Raw genomic sequence first — 26114 nt, 5'->3', positions numbered from 1 at the left:
TTTAGTTTTTGAACATTCCATTGAATTAACCAATATTTTTTTATTTTTGTTGGATTTCGGTTTAAATCTGTTACGATATTGGATAATTTCACCTAATTTTGGTTCATTTTTTTTCTGGTTAGTTTGTTGCAGAAGTTGATTATTTTTCTTAAACTGAACTAACCGACTATTGAGCTGATAACCAAATCACAATACTAAAAGCAGCATATGCCGAAAATCTGTGCTGCCACGTCACTTAAAATAATCCTCTAACCAGAACTTTTCTTTTTGCCACGTCAGATCTGTTGTGTTATGTTACGTTTGGGCCTTCGTTTCTTAATTTTATTTTCGTATGGGCTTTGTTTGTTTTAGGCCAGGGCTTGTGTTATGTCGACAAACGTAAAAAAAAAAAATAAACTACAGAACACGGAGATCGCGATGCAGACGGAGGTCTCGAGGAACTACGCCTCTGCCTCTTCCTCTTCTCCGATTCAAAGCGCAAAGAGCTCTGATCGATCAACTTCTCCACAAACGAAACTCCACTTTATTTCTTCAATTAATTTTGTCTTAATGTTATCGTACTTCTGAATTCCCAGTTACAATAATCAAAATTGTGACCCATACAAAGACCTTTGTCCTTCCTCTTGCTCACTCACACCGAGAATACACGGCAGCCAATACAGAGAAATCAACCGGTCAAGCCACACACTGCTTTATTCTTCAACAACGTTGCTTCTGGCTTGGGAGAGGCGGAGCTGAGCTGCACGTTCGTTCCCAGAACACAGCCAAAGGAGGCTGTATTCATGTTCCATTCTCTACGGTATTTTTTACACTCTACTATCGCATCTTAGTGATCAGATAATGGTTAGCTAATTAGCGGGTGTTTAAAGATAATTTCCTGTCACTAATTTCTCCTTCTGTGTCAGAAAAGACTACTGCTTGCGCTAGCCCAAAAACTATTATATTAACTAAGATCAAGTACTTGAAACCCCAACGAGTACGTCCTTTGTTTGTATTTTGATTGTTCTCTTTGATTGATAAACTAGCCCCTTCAGGTGACACTGGAGAATTTCATTTGCTAAAGAAGTAAGCTTTATCTTCTGTATTTATCGCATTAAGTGGAAACTGAGACATGCTCTCAAGCTAACATATGAAACTTTCTGTGAGAGTTTGAATACACACCCAGGAGGGTTGAGACTTTTTCCAACCTCCATGCTGATCTTCTTTTGATATTCATGAAATGCTTCTCATCCTTCTGTTATGTGACTGGAACTCAAATAGTTGAAGGTTAGTTGGTTTAAATATTCCTGTTGAAACTTCCACTGGTGGTTGTTAAAAATAAAATCGTCTTTGGGAACTTTAGATTCAAATCTTAAGGAGAAGGTCGGATTGTGGCTTGTGAAATGGTTAGCTAATGAATGTGTTGTGTGGAGGTGTCCCTGTATGACAATGGCGACATGGCAACTTTTGTCCTCCTTGGTGACGCCGGTACCGAGGTTATGGGCAAGAAAGTTCAAGACTTAATGGACTACTACTTGGAGGTATCGTCTTTGCTACTTACTCAACTCTCAAACATTTATACTCACGTTCAGTTTAGTTTATACCCGTTGCCAATGGATACATGTCCACTCAGCATAAGATAGGATAAAAGTCTGATTTTTGTCCTCCGATTTCTGCTATAAATAAAACCATCTTTAGTTTCCATTCATATTGCGTTGGTGTGCTGCCCTGGTAATCTTTCGTTAAAATATTCTTACATTTGACAGGAGAAGAAAGCTTTGAAAAAGGGATATTCAGAGGCCGTGAAGAACATCTCGAGGTTATTTCCATTTCCTAGAGACTTATCTTGTGATCAAAATACGCATGGTCGATTCTCTCCTTTTCTTTCAAAACATGTATACTGTCTGTGTTTATCAGATGGGAAAAATAAAGCTATACTGGATTACTGGATTCACTGCAGGTTCCAAACTGGAAAATGCAAAGCTTTCTTAGATATGCGGATCCAACCAATTAGAATCTAAATATGCAGTGATATGTTTTTTACATGGAAAAGACTTGGGTCGTAAGTTTTATCTATCGAAATTGAGAATCACAATTTAGCATATGATACTTATATACAGTGAATGGAGATTAGATTAGCAAACGTACCAGGTGTATACAGTGGCCAACGAAGGACAAGATTCGTACGTCTTTAGAGGTTGACTTAAGGAGATTGTTGAAAGACCCATCTTGACGAGAGTAAGTCAATAAAGGAAGATCTCTCAGACCCTTTATCGTGTTTGAAGCTGATACTTTATAATCATGTTATGAAATCTCTTGATTTTTAATGCAAGTAATGCGTTTCGTCCATGTTTTGGATTGGTCCTGCTTCATTCTCCTCTATTTGAGATATAAGAAATAGTGCATTTAAAACAAAACAGTGCACAGAACAAATATTTTATATAATACGTTCACACAGTCTGAGAGCAAACGAGATTGCACACGCTGCAATTCTTTATCGACATCATCAGTTGATTGTGGAATGAAGGAACGTGCAGAGCAGTTGTAATGAAGATTCAAAACAAGAGATAGGGAAGAAAATGGTGTTAGTGCAATTACTTTATATTTTAATGTTTTGTGATTGAAGTGAACAGAACAAAGATTAGTGAGACTTACAACATCAGCAGAGTGAGAGATGCTTAACGATGCTAACGGAATATCTGGAATCAGTTTAAATATTTATCTATTTGCTTGAGTTTACACATACTAAATCATATTGGTCAAAAGACACCACATCTGCTACTTCCTTTTTTTATAGTATGTTAGTCTTTTTTTTTCTAATATGTCACTCTATTTTAAAATAAAAAATTATGTTTAACATAGATAAACTTTTTCAATAAATTTTTTCAATAATTTTTTTTTCATTTATAACAACAAACAATATATATTAAAATTACAATTGAACATAATTTTTGAAAAACAAAAACAAAAAGGTTAAATACAAAAAGAACAAAAAACGACAAACAACACTACAAACATACTAAAAATACAAAAGTTAATAATAATAATCTGCGCGTAGCAATATAAATTTACCAAAATAATGTACAAATACACATAGAAAATTTTGAATATCTTAAAAATAAAAATTAATCAAAAAGTATATCACAATTATAAGAAACTACCAAGTTACAACAATCAATGGTCAAACTGAAAATAATAATAACTAAACACTGAGTACATAATTAAACATATAGTAAAGACTAGAGAAAACATATGGATATGAAAAAAAAATTTAAAAACTGAAGACAAAAATAAATAAAATCCTAATATAATTAAAAATTTAGAAAAATGGTTGGAAACATATAAGTGTCAAAATCTACATTATACAAAGATAAACTTCTTAATCGAGAGGGAAAATGAAGTAATAGGAAGGTTTACACCTACGTAGATACACAATAGAAAACATGCAATAAAAATGAATGTTAAATAAATAAATCTTATTGTAAGTACACATTTGTGCGACTAATTATATAGGATGAAAATAATACTTTTATAAAATTACCTTAGCAACTGGAAGGAAAATCATGCTGGTGACTAAAATTAATCCTCAAATATATAATGATTAAGAAACTATATTAATTAAACATAAAAAATATATTTTAAAAATTAGTGAAAATTATTATAAAAAATTAGTAGTCACTGTAACATCATTACTAAGATTTTACTTTAACAGATCTGTAAACACTGCTCGAAGTTTCAAACAAAAATAATAAAAAATTAAAATACAAAAATATATATCATACTACTTAAGATATCAACGGAAATTAAAGATTTAGATAAAAAATATTAAACTAATTTTTCACATTTAGTGTTTTAGTTATGCTACTTATTTTTCAGTTTCATAAATTTTAAACTTATTATGTAAATATCAAAAATATCAGGCATAAAATAAGATAATGATAAGTTTACTCCAAATTTACTAGAAAAATAAAGCAAAAATAATGAAAATTATTTAACCAATAAATTCTTATAAAAAAATACAAACTCAAACAATACAACTCACCTAATAGTAAAGGGATACTGAAAAATTTTTTTTTAATGATTTTGAATTTGAAAATTCATTTTTTTTAAATACCTTTCTTGTATATGAAAAGATATTTTATCCTGATTTAATTTCAAACTAACACATTTAAAACTAGATTTAAAATTTAAGTTACTTATGTTTTGAAATAAGCATATATTTAAGATATATACATGTTAATCATTACAAATGACAAATAGTTAAATTTTTCAAAATGTTTTAAAGTACATTTTTAATAAAAATTACAAAATCTATATAAAAAGAGAACCTACACACTTTAAAAAAAAAAAAAAAACTTAATTGCCTAAGTAACAAGGGAAATATCCTATTACAGACTTACACTCCTTGCAAGCATATTTAATTCTATGCTCATACATATGATCTGTGTTATTTTCATACACACTTCTATCTTAAGTCAAATATCTTATCATTTTTAGTTTTTTATACGAAGGATCTTTTTATTGCTTTTATTTACTAACCTTTCATATTAACAAAGAAAGATCAGACGAAATAGAAATACTTCATGTTTTATTTTCATACATTTGTTATTTAGAGTATATGAAAATATATTATTATAATTTTCAATATTCTGATTGCATTAGTCATTTTACATAAATATAAAAGTGTTGCTTTCAAAAATTAAAATAGAGCATAATTTCAAATAAAATATAATTTTTTCAAATAAAATTTCATATAAAAGTATTTTCTTTAAAAACTATTATTTAAAATACATAGACCGCGCGTAGCGCGGTTAAAAACTCTAGTTGTTTGTAAAAGCTTTACCGAATTGAACTGAATAATGGGAAACCAAAGTTTTGGTTTGGTTTGGTTATTAATCCCTGGAATAGTATTTAAATGGTGTATCGTTTTGGGATTGGATGAAAAAGTTTAGATCATCTTTCTCTTGATCATGACCTTGAATTACATTTGTTCTAATGAAAATAACTGGATTAGAATCTTCGTATCTATGTAATCATGAAACTCTACCAACTTTTTGGTCAAAAAATAAAATCAAACCAGAGTATTAACTGAGAAACACAAAACTGGGGATTTTGGAGCCATATTTTACACACAAAAGAAACTTTAGATATCTGTAATGATATAAGTCTAAACTAGCCCGTTTTCACTTTGGGTTCCCCGCTCTGTCTCTCTTCTTAGAAAGCTTCTGGAGGACTCGTTTGGCTTCACAGTTTGGGAAGTTGGAAAGATGATAGTAATCTGGTGCAACATCCACTAGCCATTCACCTCGAATATACGTGACAGTCCTTATGAAATTACGACTAGTCAGAACATATTCATTGTAGACTACCCACTCCGGTTTGTGATCCAAGCAACACGATGGATGCAGGTGAACCATTTGTCCATCTTTGGCGGTCAAGTAGTGGCCCGTGCGGTCTAAATGAGCCACTTGCATGAAATAGCCAGCAAGCAATGCCTTTCTTATGTTAATATAGTAGTCACGGCTGGTAAAATCAGAGCTACACGTCTTGAGATTAAACCTGGACATTATCCTCACCAACTGCTCTCTAACATTGTCAGCAGACTTCATTGCTCTATGGTTGATGAAGTTCTGGTAGCACCAATTCGGGTCTCCGTTGTTTTGTTTATAATCATGGTACACATTCAGCAACGTTAGGTGATCTCCATCAGTGTGACCAAACCTAGCTCTAGCTTCATCTGCTGCTTTTTGCGCCTCTCCTCTTGGCCTTACAAAGCAGTTTGGTACTGATAACATAGCTGAAATTGAGAGAATCTCGTTGGAGCAGTTGAATTTAGGACTGACTATAAGCATCTTTGCCATCTGCGGATCCAAAGGAAACTCACTCATCATCTCACCCGTCCTTGTCAAGTTAAGTTCTTCATCTAATGCTCCCAGATCAAGCAAATCGTTCAAGGCCCGCCCCATCGTCACAGGAGCAGGAGGGTCCATATAGTCGAAGCAAACCAAGTTATCTATACCAAGTTTTTTCAAAGTCAGAACAGTGTTTGCAAGGTTTGATCTCAGTATCTCAGGATACGTCTGCTCAATCAAATCATGGTTGAAACTCTTCTCTGTGTAAAGCCTGAAACATTTCCCAGGCCGTGTTCTACCTGCACGACCAGCTCTCTGGTTAGCACTTGCTTGTGATATTGCAGACACCAACAACGACTCAACACGAGTTTCAGGGTTGTATAGTTTCTGCTTAGCGAAGCCAGGATCAACCACGTAAACAACTCCATCGATGGTTAAAGAAGTCTCTGCTATGTTGGTGGATACAACAATCTTCCTCACATTCTCCGTAGGAGGATCAAATATCTTCTGCTGCATGGCTGGTGGAAGAGAAGAATACAAAGGCACAACGTTTACTTGATCCCCAAGTTCACAGACGATTTTTCTGCATGCATCTTCAATCTCCTCCTCGCCGGTTAAGAAAACAAGAACATCACCGGGCGGCTCAGACATGTGAATCTGAACAACTGTCCGAATAGCAGCGTCAAGATAGTCTCTCTCAGGTTCTTGCGTGTACAAGATCTCTACGGGATGGAGCCTTCCCGGAACTTTCATAAGAGGTGCACCGCTAAAATACTCAAGACATTTTTCAGCTTCCAAAGTTGCACTCATCACAACTAGCTTAAGGTCCGGTCTGTTGCTCAAGACTCGTTTCAGAACACCAAATAGTAAATCCGTGGCTAAAGTTCTTTCATGGGCTTCATCGAGGACTATCACTTTATATCTCTGTAGAAGCGGATCGGTCATTGCTTCTCTCATAAGCATACCATCGGTCAAGTACTTAAGCACTGTTTTGGAGCTAGTGCAATCCTCAAAGCGAACGGAGTAACCGACTTCTTCACCGATAGCTACATCCATCTCTTCAGCAACACGACTTGCCACGGACATGGCTGCGACTCTACGAGGCTGTGTGCACCCGACCAGCCACTTGCTAGGGTTTTTTTCGTTCACGGCTTCCAAAACAAACTGTGGGATCTGCGTAGTCTTACCACTACCGGTTTCACCGACAAGTATCAACGTCTGGTTGCTCATCAAGCATTGTAGAAACTCTTGTTTCTGCGCATACACAGGTAGGCTCTTCCGTTTCTCAAGAATCTCGTAATACCTCTGACTATAAGCTTTTCCACTCCATTTATTCTTCTCCATGTTACTTCTTGTGCACAAGAAATAGCACGTCCGTTTTATATATATATATACGCTTTTATTAATCCGTTTCCTTTTTCTTTTTTTTTTTTTTTTGTGACACAATCCGTTTCCTTTTTAAAGTCTGAAAACATTAATCGCTGACCCTAAAACAAACATATAATATATATATATCACTTGGTAGATTTATTTAATCAGCAAAGTGCCTCCGTAGCATAGTGGTATTGCGTTCGCTTCGTAAGCGAAAGGCCGCGAGTTCGATCCTCGCCGGGGGCTTGACTACTGTTTTTTTATTTATCTACCAGAAAAACCCCGCAGGGCGTTATACGGGAAGAACCATTGGTCCATTGCACAATGGATTTTTCCATCAGTATTTATAACACTTAACACTATTTTTATCGTTGTTGTCCAATGTATTCCTATTTGGTAAATTACAGCAAACGTACTTTGCTATCTATCATTCCTAACGCTAGTCATCCTTTTTGATATTTCCTATGCTATTAATCTATTTTGTATTGTATGTGGATTATGTGGACCAAATGTTTGAAATACGGTCTATGCGTACCAAATAAATATCGATGCTAACAAAATATCGTGTATAAAAATCTGATCTAAGGTCTCGGTCTCCGTCTCCGCAAATAAAACGAAATCCCTGAAATGCATATGGGTTATGCTGTACGTAAATTAATAAAAATTTGAGAACACCTTTATAAATTAATTAAAAAAATTATGAAATACATGTTTATGCATATATAACATGTTGTTTTTTCGAAGTCAAAATCATTTCGAAAACTGACAATTCATTGAGGAGAAAGCATTATAATCAATCATTCATAAAGCAACATAACAACATAACTTTATATAGAAAATGAAACAATACAACGAGATTATTTCACCAAACGAATAAAAACCAAAAACTTACAACAAACAGACCAATTAATAATACAGTACCACACATTCAGGCATACGCCAACAAATTCTAGCAAACAACATCGTATTGAATTGAATATCCGCAGCAACTTCAGTACTTAAGGGCACTTGCGGCGACCACCGTGGGTGGTGAGGTTAGCGTAGCACTCGCACTTGTCGTGGTTCCCGTAGGTGCTAGGTGGCACACAGTTGCACCTGGCGCAACAAGTCCCGCACGCTCTGTGACAAAGGTTTGGTCTACTTGAGAGCTTGCACCGTGCTATACAGGCACTTCCACAATCTACGTACATAAACGTTTACAAAAAAAAACGTTATTAATCTTACTAATTAGACATTTTTTAAATATAAAGTTTTACGTGTGTGCGTATAAAGGTGATATTTTTACCAATTTTATTGCCGTAACCATCCTTTTTGTTTGAGCTTTCCTAAATGGATATTCGGAAAACGATAAATGTAAGAAGTACGTTTAAAAAATACTGAGTATTTGTGATTAAAAATACATACCACATCGGCCTCGACGAGTTGGAGAACAAGAAGAGATATGAGAAGAGAAGCAATAAGCGCTTTTGAAATAGCCATAATCCTCAAAAAAGATGAATATTATATGAGAACTAGCTCAATGAAGATTATACTCTGTGTTTTTGAGTTGTTGTGTCTAATGAGAACTTGGAGGCCTTCTATTTATATCTATGATTTCGATGGACAGACGACCCCATACATTGGTCGAGAGTCGAGACTATTCTTTTGTTTTAATTATTTCTTATAGAATAGGTTTTGCCTTTTTGGGATAAAGGAAATTGCCTTTCCGAATTTCAGAATTCGATAGGATATGGTAGCATGTAGCCCATTAATACTTTAACACAGTTATTGATGATCATGAGAAAATCACATAATAAAAAAAAATTATACGCAGTGCTTTTATAAGTTGTAGTTCTTTAAGAGAAAAATCATTTGTAATTTTTACAGCAATTATATATAATTTTCAGTAATTATGTTTTTAACTATAAATGGCCCAGAGATGAAAAGATGGTTAATAGCATATTAATGTTTAGGTATATATATGCGATATATTTTTCTTTAAGTGGGTCGGTTGATGCGTATAAAAGTTGTGCGTACGCGGAGAAGAGAATATATTGGTGGGAAAATAGGTTGTACTATTCCTGGTCTCTTGATTTACAAATGACTCGGTATATGTTTTCTCCACCATATTTTATCTATAAATTATTTGAAATTCTTGTTTTTATGTTAATATATTTCTTTAGAGGTCAAAAAACTAAAAGCCAATGTATTAATGTATAAGTGTAGATTTCTACCGTTTCCCGTATACCTAAACTGCTAATCAATAAACTCTATTATTGGTCTTGCTTGGGTTTAGGTACGTTTTGGTTCTACCAGAAATATTGGTTTCAGTGATATAAAAATATATAATTCATTCGGAAGATTTGACTTTTGACTTACAGACTACTCGCTCCGAATATGAAGTATATTTCATCTTTCTACGTACGATGTATCCATGTTATCTGTGGAAAAAGAGAACCATTCATCACTATTGTTTTTTTTTGGGTGATGTCAGTGCTTAGTTTAAAGTTTTCCCTTTGCGTTGATCTGCGTTGTTTTGGGAATCGATCACAATAATTTTGATAATGGTAAGAAGAGTTTTAGAACAGTTTATGTGGCTGAGACAAGAACTCAAGAAGGATGAGGGGGATGCTGACGTGAGGGGTCCTTTTGAGAATATACTTCATTTCACAGCTTGCACTTCTTCTGAGTTTTGACCCACTAGCTACTCTTCTTGCGTATACTTTCTTTTGTTTTAAATCAGTTTCGTGATCACTCTTTACGATTTGTTTTAACACAACTATTTGTATTTTTACTGTCTACTATTCGCTGTTTTACTCTGTATATTGATATATGACTTATTCTTGGGTTCACCCCCTAGGGTGAACCTCTAGGTTCACCAACCAATAGAATTGTGTTATTTCATATTTGAAATCTTTTAAAAAAGGAAACAAAATATTTTCTCAAGCTATAAGTTATATTATATTTTTAAAATAAAAAGATAAAAATAAATAAATTAAAAAAGTAGTAATTAAAAAAATATATTTTTAACGTCCTCAGCAAAATACTAAACCCTAAATCCTAATCCCTAATCCCTAAACTCTAAATCCTAAACCCTTAGGTAAACCCTAAACCCTTGGATAAATCTTAAACTCCAAATTAAAAACACTAAACACTCAAGGGTTTAGGGTTTAGGGTTTTAGGATTTAGTGTTTTTGATTTAGAGTATGAATTATCCAAGGGTTTAAAATTTGCCCAAGGGTTTATAGGGTTTATGATTTAGGGTTTAGGGATTAGGATTTAGGGTTTAGTGCTTTGCTGACGACGATAAATATATTATTTTTTTTTTAAATTCGTTTTTCTCTAACTATTATTTTTTTTTTAATTTTTTTAACCTTTTTTATTTTTAAAATATAATATATTTTGACAATATTTTGTTTCTTTTTCTAAAAGATATCAAATTTGAAATAATGAAATTCTATTGGTTGGTGAACCTAGAGGTTCACCCTAGGGGGTGAACCCAAGAATAACTCTTGATATATTGATATATATATATGTGTGATTTATAAAAAAAAATCCCGAGAGTTCCGAAATAATATATAGAAAGACAAAGGAAAGAGTGAAAGTGAGAGGTCACGGATCGTCTGTCTTGTGAGTTAGTTCTGTGTATGGCTTTTTCCACCAACCTTATCGACTCCAACAGGACCAACACCATACCGCACGCACACTACACACAGTCTATACCATAGACCATAGTCATCTAATTTAATATAAATAATTGAGTCAACATATAGAATTGTGTATGCATGAGTGTCACTTCAATTATCATGGCTGACGCATATAACACACGTTCGGTAGTCGTAGTCCTTCAAATCGTTAAGTCAAATCAATAAATATAAAAACTTACCGTAGGGGACACTAGAAACAAAGGAGAATACGATTAAAAGTTAATAACCTAAGAATCATTAAACTAATTAAAACAAGTTCAGTTACAAAAAAAAAAAAACAAGTAAATACTCTAACTACAGCAATTTCCTAAACTGTAGTATAAATATCCTGATTGCCATGAATTAAAAGGTTAAAGCCTGGTATCGAAAGTAGTAAATAAAAAAAATGTATTTTTGGGTATTTACAAGATATCGCCTTAGTGAAGTAACACTTAAGGCAACTTCAACAATAGGTTTTTATGGAGTTTTTATAATTAAAAATAAATCAAAAATAATTAAAGAACAAAGAGAAAGATGAAATATTCTAAAAAATCAAAACAAAAATTTGAAATCACAATGCTATTATATTTTTCTTTTAGATACTTTCATGGTATCAAACCATCGAAGTTTACAAAAGTATACAAAAAGAAACAAAATTAAGAAAATAAATAAATACAAGTGAGTTCTTTAGCCAGCTATGAAGTGTTGTTATTCACTTAACTTAACAGCTGTAATATACTAGTTTGACATGTAAAGGCATTGAGCTAGCCTTCCCAACCACTTTTCTTGATTCCTTACCGGCCTTGAGAAATGAAGAAGGAGAGATCCTTCTTGGAATAATATTTTTAGTAGGGACAATCTAAATAAATAAAAATTGCCAACCTGTAGTCTCTTTGGCGTTCTTTTATTCCCATCCCATTCTAGGGCTTAGTTGTTATTAGGGGCACGACATTTAAAGAAACTGGAGTTTGTAGTCTAGTAGTTTATATTAATATTATTAATTTATAATGGGTTCTTTCAAGCAAATTGGCTTAAAGAAACATGCACTTTAATTTATTTTTGTAGCAATTGTGCCATGGTTCTTTTAATCAAATTAATGGCTAGCTATGGTCCATTCTTACTTTTGTTCTGCATGATCATTCTTTCAAACGACAATCTGTACGATACCAAACACCGAGGGAATCGTGTAGTGACCACATATATATGACAGAACTATACTTCAAATGGCCTGCTAATAAGTTCAAGGAAATAAGAAAGTAAAAGTTAAATTAATCTCGTACGTCCTTGCATTTGTCATTATTCGTATTTTGTTAAAAGAAATACTGAAACATACATGTAATTAAGTTCCAGCTAAACAGCTTGCATGAGTTCAAAAAAATTATATCTGGTTATATGTGTTCAAAAAAATTATACTCCCTCCGTTTCTAAAAAATCAATGTTTTAGAATTTTCAAATTTTTTAATAAAACATATTTATTCTGTTTCATTATAAGTGTCACTTTAGCTTTCTGCATACAGATTAAAGAAACAAATAATTTTGCATATTTTCTATATAAAAACACAATTACCTATACACCTAACCATGTTTCAATCAATCAAAAAAATAAGTTGCATAGTAAAATTAATAAATTTTGCATTGAAAATCGAAAACGACACTTATTTTGTAATTTTTTTTCTATTGTGACACTTAATATGAAACGGAAGAAGTATTAAAACTTAGCTATAAATGCCTAGTTTTTTGTAATTTTATATTTTCTATATTTTTAAACCAATAAAATTTTAAGAAATGCAATTAATATTTTTGAATTTTACAATTTTTCATTATTAATTGATAAAAATTACATTGAAAATATAAAATATGTATTTTTTTGAAACAATTTTATATTTTATATTTTCAAAAATATATAAGTTCCACCTCAACCTCTTCAAAGATTACTGTAGATCAGAAAGTTTTTCACCCAGTAATAACTATAATAAAATAGGGATATCTGGTGGAATATAATTAGGTGATATGATTATAGAGTTTTCCAGCTGTTGCCGCCGCCAAAAGAGTCGAAATCGATTACACAAAATATTCTTGGATAAGCTCAAACTTAAAAGCTTTTATTTTTAAATAATACTACTTGCAAGTAAAAGTTAAATAGCTGAAGGAAACAAAAAAATAGCATCAATTGTCATCACTCAGGTCTTAGATACTAACTAATTCGTCTAAAATAAGTCGTGAATATTTATTGGAAAAAGATGGTCATATGCAATACCAATTTCACATCCAAATTAATTTGTTTTCTTTTCATTTGTGATAAAAATCTGTTTAAATAAATTATGAAATCACTAAAAAGGTGTAGTGTTTATTGGTTATATACAGAATTTTTATTTAAAACTTTTATATTATTATCTATGATATTTCTTCTGTATTGGAAAAATACCATTTTAACATTTCATATATATTAAAATGTAAAATATATTAATAAACTTTTCTTAAATGTAAATTAATTAAATGAAACTGATTCAAATTAAAATCTAGATCATTCAAAAAGGCAAAAGATAAATTTAATATATAAATTTATATTTAAAAGAATGACACTTTTAAAAAATAAAATTAAAATGACATTTTTGCCAAACAAAAAGAAAATCAAGTTTTGAGAATGTGAAAGACTATGTGCTGAAAGTCCATAACTTTTTTTTTATAAATACTGTATTTCCCACTCAAATAAAATTATGATTGAATTTTTATTAAAACGAATATGATATATTTGATTGGTAATTAGATGAATAATAAAATTGTTCTAATTAAAAAAAATTGAATAAAATTTATATAAAATAAATATAAAACACTGGAAAAAGTTTCTATACTTTAACCATGTTTTGTTTTTATTAGACTTTGAACATCATAACTATATGCAGTTAAATGATTTTTTAACTACTAGTAATTTACTAAAGTTTTTGTTTCTCCTCTCAAACAACACCAAAACCAGTTTTGTTAAATAACAAAATATATAGCAAGAGATTAAAAGCTGAGAGGTAATGTTGTCAAAAATCTCTAAATCAACTCCCTTTTTTCTTTACAGTCATCCAAGAAACAAACATAAAAACGTATAAGAAAAGGAGTTTACAGAAGACTAAAACGATGGCCTGCAAAAAACGTAGAACCAAACTCCATACCATGAGCTCAAAAGCCATACCGTGTCTTCTTCTCTCTTCTTCGACATATTTTACACAACACCTGACGGCAGACGAAGAACTAGCTGGCCACCCATCAAACTGTAAAACACCAAAAACATAAGAATCTTAGAACATCCATCAATGTCATTAGGTGTCACCTGTCAGAAACATTTTTGATTTTACCTCTTGACATAGTAGTAGCAGAAGTCAGCAAGAATGAAAGTTTGTACTACTTCAGAGAAGAGAACCATTATAGGCCAAAACCCATATCCTAAAGCAGTCAGTAACCGCCCTCTAGTGTCCAAAACCTACACCACCATCACGTTATTACATACTACATAGTTGTAGCTTCATAGTTTCGAGGCAAGGAAACAAAGAAAAAAACCTGAAGGACCCAATGTGCACAACTCAAGAACCTAGCTATCCCCAACGCAAATACATAATGTGCTGTGAATGGCTCCACGATCTGAGACAAGACAACGCGTTACTAGTTTAACTCGGTAAAAGGATAAAGACTTGGTTACAAGCTTTTGTAAAGTACCTTAGTGTTTTGCATGACTCTAAGTTGAGGAAGGACTGAAACAGCTTCAAGGTAAACGCAGAAGGCCCAAGAGATCTTATTGATTATATGATGATGTGTTGATGGGTGAATCAAAACAGACAAAACAGCACATGGTACAACCTGCAGGAAGAAACAATTAAACCGAGAACTCGAGAAAGAAACCAAAAGACAACAACTTACAACATAGTAGATAGCAAAATTGTCTTTGTCTTCCATGTAACTAGCTTTGAGCTTGAAACGGATCATGTAGATAACCCAAAGGGTAGTCACCAAAGTAGCCGAATCAAGCAACGTGTGGATATCAAACTCCATCACAAAGCTACAGTAAAGTCTCACAGCCAGAAACAGAGCTGTTAACTCCTGAGACTTTAGAGACAATCCTGTCGGAAACACAAACCAAAGATTGCAATTAAACCAACTCTATCAATCTCAAATCCAATCAATTTTTTCCAACATCTAAACCTAGAAACCCTTCAAGAATCAAGAGAGATTTGAGTACCGGCGCAAGTCTTCTCCTTGGTGAGTTTGTAGATGAGAACGGAGATTCCGAGGGCGTGGACAGCTTCGGCGGCGACGAAAAGGTTGTCGTGGTCGTGAACAATCACTCTTAAGAGAACGAGAGCAGTCATGGCGGATACAACACCGAGAAAAGCTTTGACCTTTGGTGGTTGCCGGCGAACCCATGTCGTCACGGCGTGGATCGGCTTCTTCGCCGCCTTCATCTTTTCGAGACCTTTCGTAGCACTAAACTAAAGATTTTAACGAACCAGATCTGTCTCTTTTGTGTGCGAATTGATTGTTGGGACGATTGGGTGATAACTGCACTAACTAAAGATTACTCTTTTTTTTTTATTACAAAACAAAACAAAGCTTGACACTTTGAGATGCTGACACGTGGATGGTTAGTTTTGTTTTAGGTGAAAGTTAGATTTGTGGTAAGCCAACTACTGTAATAACCGGTTTGGTTTCAAGGCATATTCCCAAATAACAAAACCATGATCGATAGATTAAACAAAAAAAAAATACGGTTATTCTATTTTTCTAATTATAATAAATCCTAATCAATATATCAAATTGTGTTACAAAAAAAAAATCAATATATCAAACCAAACAAACCGAATTAACCAAATTTTAAACTTAAATAATCGAAATTAACTAAAATTTTCGAAATTGTAACTGAGAGTAAATTGGAATAAAAAAACTTCCATTAGTTCGAATAAAAATTTCATTAATAAACTAAAATCTGAATTAAACCAAAATTTTGCTTGGTACATTTAACATAATAACCAAACTAAGTGAAACCCAAATAGACCAAACCAAGCTAACCGATTGAAACAAACCGGCAGGCCTAATACACTTCATCATATGTAGTATAGATGGAGACAAAACTGAATAGCTATGATCAAAAGATCTTACAAGTCAAAGTCAGAGACACAAAAGACCATCAGTGTAATAACAACACTGTAACTCATGGTTTAATCCTCCAAAGTCCTTTACTTCGTTCTTGCTCGTATAATAAATCTTCACCCGACTCGGATACAAAACCTGAAAAAACACACAATCACATTGTATATCATGAATCCTAATCGGAAACGCTCGATAGTAACGGGTCAACGTTTCTTTGAGGTCAATACGGTGCGTTTTAACCCAAGCAGATCCGTTGGAACCACTCATCATCCAAATCTCCATGTTTGGTTCAAGAGCATCGAAGTCTACAGCCAAGAGTTTCCCTCTGATGCCACATAAGCTGAAGTCGTGATTAGGGTTGTCTTCAAAACATGGTGGTGGAGGCAGAACAGAGAACTTCTCATGTTCTAGAGAGAAAGTGACAATCCTTGTTGGAGCTTCTTTTGTTGTCCAGTAAAGGAATCCATCAGCGTGAACTGGAGGGTATGGCTGTAGAAGGTAAGGACATTCTGTTTCTTGTGATCTCCATGGAGATATCTCGAGATGGTGCTTGTAGTTTCTTCCCTTGATGGACAAGGTAAGTGTCTCGAATTTGCAGATTGGGTGATAAGGAAGGAGAAATCTAATGATTTTGTATTGTAATGTTGAGGGGACGAAGCCGAAGGAGACACGGCTAGATGAAGAAGAAGCAGATGGTGATTGAGATATTTCTAGGGTTTTTTGGTTAATAGGGTCAAAGAGAAAGTGTTCCTTGGCGGACACGAAACAGATTAACTGATGGTTAGAAGACAAGACTCTAACTCTGTCTCCGAGGAAGCTTTTTGTGATGGGTTTTTGTGTGTGCTCATGGTAGTGTTCTTCGAAAAGAGATGCCCAAAAAGCGGTGAGAGCGGTTTGGTTAGGTTTTGTGTAGCGAAGGAGCTTGAGCTCTGCGACTAGGGATTTGCTGGAAACGGTGAAGGCGGTGAGGATGGATGGTGAGTTTAGGGCATGACTGTGGTGGAGACGGAGGAAGAAGGGTTCGGAGATTATGGAGTTGAATTGCTTTGAAACTAATCGGAGTCTTGGTAATATTTTGCCTGGAAGGAAAGAGAGGATTCTGATGATAACTTCCGGAGGAAGAAAAGAACAAGAAAACATCTTTCCAAGTAACCGGAGAAACATGTGTGTGTTATATAGTGTATATGCGTGTTCGCCAAATCTTAAGGTTTGGAAGTTTACGAGTAAGAAAGTAAGTATTCCGATTCAGTTTCTATTTTGTTCCCAAAACTTATATTTGACAGAATCTTCAAAACTAGGGATAAACATTATGCACTGTAAAGAAAAATGTTCCTTATTCTATGTATTTGACTATATTCTATGTATCTAATTAGAGCCTTAATCGGGAGAGATAATGACAAAATAGTAAAAGTATATTATAGAATCAGTATGATAAAGAAGCTATTTTCATCTATATATTTATTAATCGTGATTAATAATCGTAATGGTCCAACAAATTTTTAATTTTTAATTAAATAATATATATGTAAAACTATATAACTATTTTATAGAATATTGTGTATCACTGTTGTAATCCTAAAATAAGTTGATGTCAACTAATTTAATTATATAAATTTTTTATAAAAATATTGATTCTTTTAAACAATTTATAATTTATAGAATATTGTATATCAATGTTGTTATCAAATGGTTTTGGTAAATTTGACTTGTTTCAGCGGTCTAACTCAAATTTAGTTTTTTAACATAATCCCAAATCTGGTGAAGAACTAGTTCAGTCCTGTTTTCAAAACACTAGGAGAAGAGATTATTATTACAAGACAACACAATGAGAAGGAAAGAAAAACAAATAGTGGTGTTTTATTCACTATGTATATTGGCTTTGATATTTAAAAAAGAAACATATATAAACAATCTGATATTCTACTATAAAAGACTATCAAGTCCGGTTAAATGACCAACGAATATGTCAAAGAAGAAAAACTCATCAACTTTTGTAGAAAATTTACGTTCAGGTAAGTCACTAGATGAAAACCACGAGTCAGTTCACGTTGAAAACCACCACAGCTGTTATAAAGCCAGTCCATGTTCTAAAGAAAGAGACCCAACTTCTTGTCCGGCAAAGTTGGCCACATTGGATAAGAGCACTTTGTCAGTCACAAGTTCTACTGCTGTACGAACCAGTACAGTTCAATCTTCTATGGAAACCTAACATATATACTTATACACTTGGTTCAGCTTCTTTGATTAGTCACCAGCTCGAACGCTCCTTTTGCTCTTATTTGTTTCACTTGTGTTACTATTCCACCTCTGCCCTCTGGTCCTCTGTTGCTTTAATTTTCTATCATTTTCGTTCTAATAAGCTTGTATTTCGAAATGGTATACTTTTGGGGAAAAAGAAAAAGTATGTTAAAAAAAAGGGAAGCAAATAGTGAAAAACGATAGCTATTGGATTTAAGTGTATATAAGGTTGTGTGACTCTTCATTTAGAGTTTATGCCTTTTGTGATTTGTGTAAGCAAACCTACGAGTTTGTGTGGAGATCTAGAGTATGTCTATAGATTCTCATATTAAAGCTCTTAGCTGTACTTGATTGGTGGATAAGGATTCAATACAACAGTTTGGTACATGGAAATATAAGCAAGACACACCGTCTCTTGTTTCGGTAGCTCATCTTCTTCCCATCATCAATGGTACCAATTTTTCATCTTCCTTTTTATCTTCACCACACTTATCAATATTGTTTTCATTTTCAATACATTCATCAAAATATCACTTTTCATATTCACTTATAACTCTTATTAGTAAAACAAGCCAATAAACACATTAGTATACATAATAAACAGATGAAAGATAAATTGGTACAGTCAAACATTAACTTCAAATATGTTGAAGTTGGATATTTTTGGAACTCTGCTAAATATTCGTAGAGTTTGGAAGGGTACAAAATTTGGCATTCTTCCGCAGTCTGTCAAAGTTTTGTAGAGCCTGCCAAATTAATAACAAAATAACACATCAAATTTAATCTTATCAATTTTTTTGGAAGACTTGACAAAATCTACCAAATTTTTGAGTCTACGTACAATGTGGTACTATTTTTATTAATATATATTTTTATACTAAAAGTATAATGAAAAGAGTCTAAAACTAATTTAAAACTAGTTTATATGAAAAGAGGATACAGTCTACGACAAGGATAAGCCACATCTCACTATTTGTAGCAGATAACCTGAGTTCATATCGTAGGTAGAATCTCTTCACAAATCCAGTTCAAGTCATTCTTGGTTTAGCTGGTGTTAACCAGTTTTGTCTGTGGGTGTGTGTGCCTTCTTCTGAGGTTGCTACTTGTCCGTGGCTTGTGCTGGGGCTCTCTTAGTAAGACAACGAAGCAAGATGTTGGTACGTGGCTTTTATTATCAAGGTTTGCGTATAAGGCGATGAAGTTGAGAACAAGAAACATATCCACGTTCAAATTAGATGGGATGAGGTCGTGACAAATCACTTCCACTTGTGTAACCTAATATACTTGGTGAAGATATATAACTTCTTGACCAAGTCAAACAAAACGGCTATGTGTCCAGTCATTTTAGCCACCGATTCAAATTGCAAATGAACAATTTAGCAGTGAAACCAGTAATCGATCAGCACACTGTTTATAAATTTGTCAACATTCTGTCATGAGCTACTTTTGCGTGTTAACATTGTCTACTAGGAGACGGTTGTTTGGTTAATTTGTGGTGTTAAAAACTTTTATCGTAAGATACACACGTCGTGAAAAACTAACTCCCCATCGTTTTTCTCCAGTATAAATAGAGGTTGATCTTAAGCTTATTTCTTCACACTTCACACACATACACATACATTAAAGACTAGGTATATATTACTTATTAGTAGTGATCATGGCTAAGTTTACTTCCATCATTGTCCTTCTCTTCGCTGCTCTTGTCCTTTTTGCTGGTTTCGGTGAGTATAATGACCTTATCACATGCATGGAAAAATGAATTTTAGTTTTTTTTTTCTTTTTCGTATTATTTGATAGTTAACCTTGTGGGATATGTGTATAAACAGAAGCACCAACAATGGTGGAAGCACAGAAGTTGTGTGAGAGGCCAAGTGGGACATGGTCAGGAGTTTGTGGAAACAATAATGCGTGTAAGAATCAGTGCATTCGACTTGAGAAAGCACGACATGGATCTTGCAACTATGTCTTCCCAGCTCACAAGTGTATCTGCTATTTCCCTTGTTAATTCCATAAACTCTTTGGTGGTTTAATAGTGTACGTATTTTACATATAATTAATAAGTTTGTGTCACTATCTATTAGTGACTTTATGACATGTACCAGGTATGCTTATGTTGGTTTGGTTGTAATATAAAAAAGTTTTCGGATATAATAATAAGATAATAAGCTCAAGTCATGTGTTGAACATAAATAAAAATAACCCGTTCCGGCGTTCCCCATGTAGACAAACCTATTATGTATATGGCCCAACGTCTCGACCATGGTTTAAGTTTCCAGTACTAAGCAATGACTGTTTGTACTAAGCAATGACTGTTTGTTAGACAACACAATTATGAGCCATCTGTCATGCAAGATGTTTGCACTTGTCAAACTTTAGCATTGTCCTTTTTACAAATTGAAAGCCAACAAATTTTGGTCTATACCTTTTAGTCCCAATAGTGTAGTGAAAGCATCGTAGCAAGAGATAGATTAAACATTATCTGCAAACTAAGAACAAGCCATTTTTCGTTTGTACCGGATATAAAATCCAAACTATGATACAACGGCGATACAAGTACAAACCCATCATATGTGATCATCGAAATCAAGTTATAGAACTTGAAATGTAGTCATTAGCTGTAAATGCGGCTCTTCTCTGCGGACCTTGTGGCTATACCTTTGGACTAGACCTCGTTCTTTATGTTATGAAATACTCTTCATTGTGAATCTACATGATCATGGAACACCAGTGAGCCTTCAGTTTATTGTTCTTTTTCTTCTTAGCTCCCAATTGTGCTGGTTTTTGTGCCTGTCTTATGGCACGAAGCCACGGGATTCGTTTGTTAAAATCTTTTTGGCAATCTTTTATTCAAGAAAAATATTGATGTCACTTGATTAAGTTGGCTCATGAAAAAATATATTTTATTACTGTTTTTCCAAATCTGTGGCTTTAATCACAAGCACTAGAATTCATATTTGTACATGATAAAGTTCTCAACAAAATCCTAAATTCTGAAATTGATTTCATATAAGAATTAGAACGAATGTGAAAAGGTGTTGTTGGTGAAGAGTAGGTGGAAGCGTAGAGCTAACTCTAACCCATTCTTTAGTTTCATTGGATTGCTTATTAGCTCATATCTTCCCATTATATATATAGTTTTTTCCATTATATATAGTTGGAAAAATGATTCATCCATCTACGTATGAAAAAAGTAATAATGCGACCGTATGATTTGGGTAAACTATTATGGGGACTGTTCCTGATGTGTGTATCATTGGTAGTTTTAAAACTCTTAAACTATAATGACAAAAGAACTCTTGACAAAATAAAACTATACTATAAAATATCAAAGAGATTTGATACAAAAGGAATGAAATGGTGCCATAACACTAAGTGGCACGTTCTCGATGAGAGTTGTTACAATCCAATGATTAAATAACTTCAATCTGCCGTCCCCATAGTTTGGCCGATTATGCTTTATTTTTAGTTGTTAATGATAACCTTAATCTGCTGTCCTTTTGTATTTATAATAGAGTTTCATTTAGATTATGTATGGTCAAGTTAGAGAATTAAGTCACCCATATTTTAAACAAGAAAACTAGTGAATTAGAATATCTTCATTGATGATATCTCTCAGTTATTAAAAAAGAAGAAGATAAATAAAATTTTTAGACAAACTTGAGAAACATTTGAAAACACTTCTCTGTATCAGTTATTTATACATTTAATAATTTAAATTAAACTATACAACTAAATTATATTAAATTATTATTGTATAATAGTTAAAAAAACAACATTAGTTTCTTGCCTATAATGATGTATTGAAGTTTTCTGGTTTGGTGGTAGTTGGCCATCTTAAACAAATAATAATCTCAAGTTGTAAATAGGTCTCTAAACTAAATTGAAAAATAAAACTCATTAACAGCAAATAATTTATCATTCAAATTTGAAATAAAGTGCAAAAATATTCTTTTGGAAAAAAAAAAGTAAAGTGGGGGAGGTGAGTGTAAATGGTAAGGTGTGGTTAGGTGTACCATTAGCTGGCATAAGTTGTCTGTAAAAGGCTCATCTCAAAATCAACGGCCCAAAACCAGAGAAATAAAAATAAAAGAATATATTTTTCCATTCTTCTGCCATTACTCTCTCTCTCTCTCGTCGAACATCTCTTCATTGCTATTTTGAATTTAGCGGATTGCTCAAGCTTTCGAGTTCGAATCTTAAAGGGTTTTCTAGAGTTAGCAAAAAGATCGTTTCTTGATTCTCGTGAATGGATTTGAGCAAGTAGAAGAGGAAAAAAAAAGAGACTCTTTTTTTTTCTGAAATTTGCGGCGGAGATGAGCGCTTCGAGGTTCATAAAGTGTGTCACCGTCGGCGATGGTGCCGTCGGAAAGACATGTATGCTGATCTCTTACACGAGCAACACCTTCCCTACGGTACACTTTCATTGCTCAAAGTCTCCTCCTTTATCTTATTTTTTGCTCTCAATAGCGTTCTTGAAGCTTCTTTGAAAATGGGTTTAGGGTGAACTCTTATGACTTGTTGTTATTGACTTTATCAGGACTATGTACCAACTGTTTTCGATAACTTCAGTGCTAATGTGGTTGTTGATGGGAACACTGTGAATCTTGGCTTGTGGGATACAGCTGGTAAGAATCATCATTTTGAAACCCATCAAAATCTTGGTTTCTTGGGGGGTTTTGTTTTGTTTTGTTAGTAAGGTCTTGTTGTTGGTTTTGTGCAGGTCAAGAAGACTATAACAGGTTAAGACCATTGAGTTACCGTGGTGCGGATGTCTTCATTCTTGCTTTCTCTCTTATCAGCAAAGCTAGCTACGAGAATATAGCTAAGAAGGTTTGGCTCTTTTCTTCTTCTAACTTTTATTCTTCGTTTGATTATATTAACTTGCTTTGTTTTTGGTATCTCAGTGGATTCCTGAGCTCAGGCACTATGCCCCTGGAGTTCCTATTATCCTCGTTGGAACAAAACTCGGTATGTAACTCTGTTCTTGTGTCCTGATGATAAGAAAGATACAATAGTTCAAAAGTCTGTTACTTTATAATTTGAATTTTTTTTTGCAGATCTTCGAGATGACAAGCAGTTCTTCATAGACCATCCTGGTGCAGTGCCCATCAGTACTAACCAGGTTAGGTTACCTCCACAATTCAATATTCTTTCAAACGGAAGTCTTTTGCTTGATGGGATGTGTGTGTTTCGTTGTTTGTCTGCAGGGAGAGGAACTAAAGAAACTGATAGGGTCTCCGGCTTACATTGAATGCAGTTCAAAGACGCAGCAGGTACACACAAGACCCGCATGATTCTATCTTACATGTCTTTTGGTTGAGGTTTGTGTATAAGAGAAAGTGTTGGGGTTTTGCAGAACGTGAAGGCAGTCTTTGACGCAGCCATAAAAGTAGTGCTTCAGCCACCAAAGCAAAAGAAGAAGAAAAAGAAGAATGGTTGTGTTTTCTTGTGATCATCTTTACAAAAAAAAAAACAAGAAGAAGATTTAGGTAACATTGTAAGGGTGAATCTAAAGGGTGAAGCGTAGCCAAGGATGAGTTCTTCTGGGTGTGGTGTTGTACTTTTGCTTTGTAATGTAGACTAATCTCTTAATACAATTTCTTTCTTTTTTTTGCTGCTTGAATCCTGTGAACAGTCGAATTTAATTAATTTATCATCGTTGATCTTCTCTCGGCTTATTGTCATGAGCTTTGGTATTGGTATGTAATATAGATTCAGGCAAAATAAAGATAAGTAAACAAGAACGTATGGGGCTGGCTTTTATACAGGATGGGGGAAATGTTCGGTTTTTTTTTTTGAGATATTCGTGATCTAATCTGTTTCGTCCAAATAATCAGTTATCTGATCCAGTCCGTAGTTATTTGAATATTCGATGTTTAGATATCTAGAAAAAAATTATATTTTTAACTGGATAATCTTTTTTTTTTTTTGATCAAATATAAATCTTATTTGATTTTGATCCATATAAATAAACTAATAAAAATGAAATAAATAAAAATTTAAATAATATAAATAATAATATTTATTACAAAAAAAATCTATATACTTTTAAAAATTTAATAACTAGAATAATAACTTTAATAAATAACAAATATTGTAAAATTTACATAGTACATAATAATTCTATAATATATATATATATATATATATGCATAAAACAGATCAGATAAAATATTAGTTCCTAAAAATATTAGTATTTGTGATTTGTTTCATCACTTACTAATATTGTATTTTACTATTTGCTTTGATTTGTAGAGTTACATATATCCATTTTTTGTTTGAGTTGAAAGAGATAACAAATCAAATCAAAATTTACATATATATTGTCCATCCTTAATTTTACACACAATAGAAACAATTAAATTGAATTGACATAGAATCAAATTATCCTTAGGCTGTAACTATACACTTTATATATATATATAGCAATTAAATGGATTACTGATAATCTAGACAGTAACTTATTAATTTAGTTTTATATGGTATTTTTATATTTATATTAGATATTTTAGTTTTAGATTTAGTTATATAATTATTTTGATAAATTATAAAGATTAGATAGATTTGCAATAAGATTATTATTTAAACGCATTTAAATCGAGTATTGTTAATTTAATCGGTTTGAACCATTTTTTTAAATACCAGACCGGATACCGACTTAGTATATTCACGGGTTGATTGGTCGGACCGGTTCTACCGGTTGAACCAGAGTTTTTATTTATTATATATATATATATGAATATATATATATATATATATATATATATATTGTCTAGTGACTAATATCTAGTAGAAATAGTATCATAAAATAGAAAACTAATAACTGAATCTATAATACATAATGAACTAAATGAAAACATGACAAATTTTTCAAAAAAATCTGTTGGAGAATGATAAAATATCTCAAACTTATTTAGTGATGTTATCTTGAGACAATGACACTTTGTTTTCTTTACCTTCTAAAACAAAAAAAAATGAAAAATGTATGAGTTAAATAATGGACATCGTGGCCAAAGAAACATATAGTTTAAAAGAAGGTGTATCTACCGTTCAACTTTAAGATTTCATAAGTATATTCTCAAGTTTATCACAATGTAGTTCCGCTTCTCCACTTTCTTTCACTACCCAAAAATCAGTTTATCAATGGAACTATTAAACTTTGAATGGTGACCAAAGAATAAGGAAGAATTTTCAAATTTTTATCATTCGCTAAAAAAATTACAATTCACAAGGAATATTTTTTTCTTTTCATTTTTTTCATTCTTTTTTTTAGAGAAATAAAAAAACAAAAATAATTTCTTGTAAATTTGAGAAAGAACAACTATTCTTTTTGATTCATGTATATGTTCATTTTCTATTCATTCCTCTAGTTCCCAAAAAAGTCACTAGTCGAAACCTAAGTTATAAAATCCTAATTGAAACAAGCAACAAAAACTGAAATTTCATCAAATATGTGTATTTTGTAAAACTAGGTTTTAGTTTTAATGTCAACTGGATCATCGATTTTTTTCGGTTTTGAGTCAAATTTTCCGATTTTGAGCGATCCAGAGTCTTGAACCAAACCGGACTCGTTTTGCCAACTAGTCACGGTCGGACCGACCGATCTGGTCTGGATTTTAAAACCTTGTTTTGAACTGATTTGAATGACATAAATCAAACTTTGGTTTGAACTGATTTGAATGACATAAATTGGATTTTCTTAAAAGAATTTTTTTTTAACTCGTATAAAAGAAAAATTTAACTATGATCAATTTGCGAAGGCGGCGCTGTCTATATACCTATTTATAGAACATTGGTTTTAACTTTTAAGAAACAAGGATTCTATACACACACAAAGGAGGAATTAGTATTTGACTACTAGTCATGGACAGATAAGAAA

General features: G+C 32.8%; 6 protein-coding genes and 1 non-coding gene across 7 annotated transcripts; 3 read left to right on the top strand and 4 right to left on the bottom strand.

Annotated features, from left to right (window-relative positions):
- Positions 1 to 143: 143 nt before the first annotated feature.
- LOC103831437 (probable pre-mRNA-splicing factor ATP-dependent RNA helicase DEAH3) lies at positions 144 to 7736 on the bottom strand. Its single transcript, XM_033275423.1, has one exon. The coding sequence runs from the start codon at positions 7173 to 7175 to the stop codon at positions 5163 to 5165; it is 2013 nt and encodes a 670-aa protein (XP_033131314.1). The 5' UTR covers positions 7176 to 7736; the 3' UTR covers positions 144 to 5162.
- On the top strand, positions 7377 to 7448 carry TRNAT-CGU. Its single transcript has one exon. It is a non-coding gene; the product is annotated as a tRNA-Thr (tRNA).
- A 239-nt stretch (positions 7737 to 7975) lies between the features above and the next one.
- On the bottom strand, positions 7976 to 8806 carry LOC103830639 (gibberellin-regulated protein 1). Its single transcript, XM_009106450.3, has 3 exons — positions 8607 to 8806; positions 8488 to 8527; positions 7976 to 8382 (listed from the first exon to the last, which is right to left on the bottom strand). Exons 1-3 carry the CDS (start codon positions 8679 to 8681, stop codon positions 8201 to 8203), a joined length of 297 nt encoding a protein of 98 aa, XP_009104698.1. The 5' UTR covers positions 8682 to 8806; the 3' UTR covers positions 7976 to 8200.
- Positions 8807 to 13826: 5020 nt separating this feature from the next.
- On the bottom strand, positions 13827 to 15421 carry LOC103830638 (ER lumen protein-retaining receptor erd-2.2). The gene is made up of 6 exons (XM_009106449.2): positions 15090 to 15421; positions 14771 to 14970; positions 14570 to 14710; positions 14414 to 14494; positions 14212 to 14336; positions 13827 to 14127 (listed from the first exon to the last, which is right to left on the bottom strand). The coding sequence occupies exons 1-6, from the start codon at positions 15310 to 15312 to the stop codon at positions 14079 to 14081; spliced, it is 819 nt and encodes a 272-aa protein (XP_009104697.1). The 5' UTR covers positions 15313 to 15421; the 3' UTR covers positions 13827 to 14078.
- A 637-nt stretch (positions 15422 to 16058) lies between these two features.
- Positions 16059 to 17137, bottom strand: LOC103831436 (F-box/LRR-repeat/kelch-repeat protein At1g09650). The gene is made up of 2 exons (XM_009107325.1): positions 16225 to 17137; positions 16059 to 16135 (listed from the first exon to the last, which is right to left on the bottom strand). Exons 1-2 carry the CDS (start codon positions 17135 to 17137, stop codon positions 16059 to 16061), a joined length of 990 nt encoding a protein of 329 aa, XP_009105573.1.
- Positions 17138 to 19801: 2664 nt separating this feature from the next.
- Positions 19802 to 20410, top strand: LOC103830637 (defensin-like protein 1). The gene is made up of 2 exons (XM_009106448.3): positions 19802 to 19956; positions 20062 to 20410. The coding sequence occupies exons 1-2, from the start codon at positions 19893 to 19895 to the stop codon at positions 20238 to 20240; spliced, it is 243 nt and encodes an 80-aa protein (XP_009104696.2). The 5' UTR covers positions 19802 to 19892; the 3' UTR covers positions 20241 to 20410.
- A 1896-nt stretch (positions 20411 to 22306) lies between these two features.
- Positions 22307 to 23904, top strand: LOC103830636 (rac-like GTP-binding protein ARAC5). Its single transcript, XM_009106447.3, has 7 exons — positions 22307 to 22647; positions 22773 to 22860; positions 22956 to 23065; positions 23140 to 23203; positions 23293 to 23357; positions 23443 to 23508; positions 23592 to 23904. The coding sequence occupies exons 1-7, from the start codon at positions 22549 to 22551 to the stop codon at positions 23685 to 23687; spliced, it is 588 nt and encodes a 195-aa protein (XP_009104695.1). The 5' UTR covers positions 22307 to 22548; the 3' UTR covers positions 23688 to 23904.
- Positions 23905 to 26114: the final 2210 nt, after the last annotated feature.

This window comes from Brassica rapa, chromosome A07 (genome assembly GCF_000309985.2).
Source record: "Brassica rapa cultivar Chiifu-401-42 chromosome A07, CAAS_Brap_v3.01, whole genome shotgun sequence".
In the NCBI taxonomy this organism is placed as follows: Eukaryota; Viridiplantae; Streptophyta; class Magnoliopsida; order Brassicales; family Brassicaceae; genus Brassica; species Brassica rapa.
The sequence above is the reverse complement of the archived record's forward strand: the minus strand, read 5'-3'. Positions and strand labels throughout refer to the sequence as shown.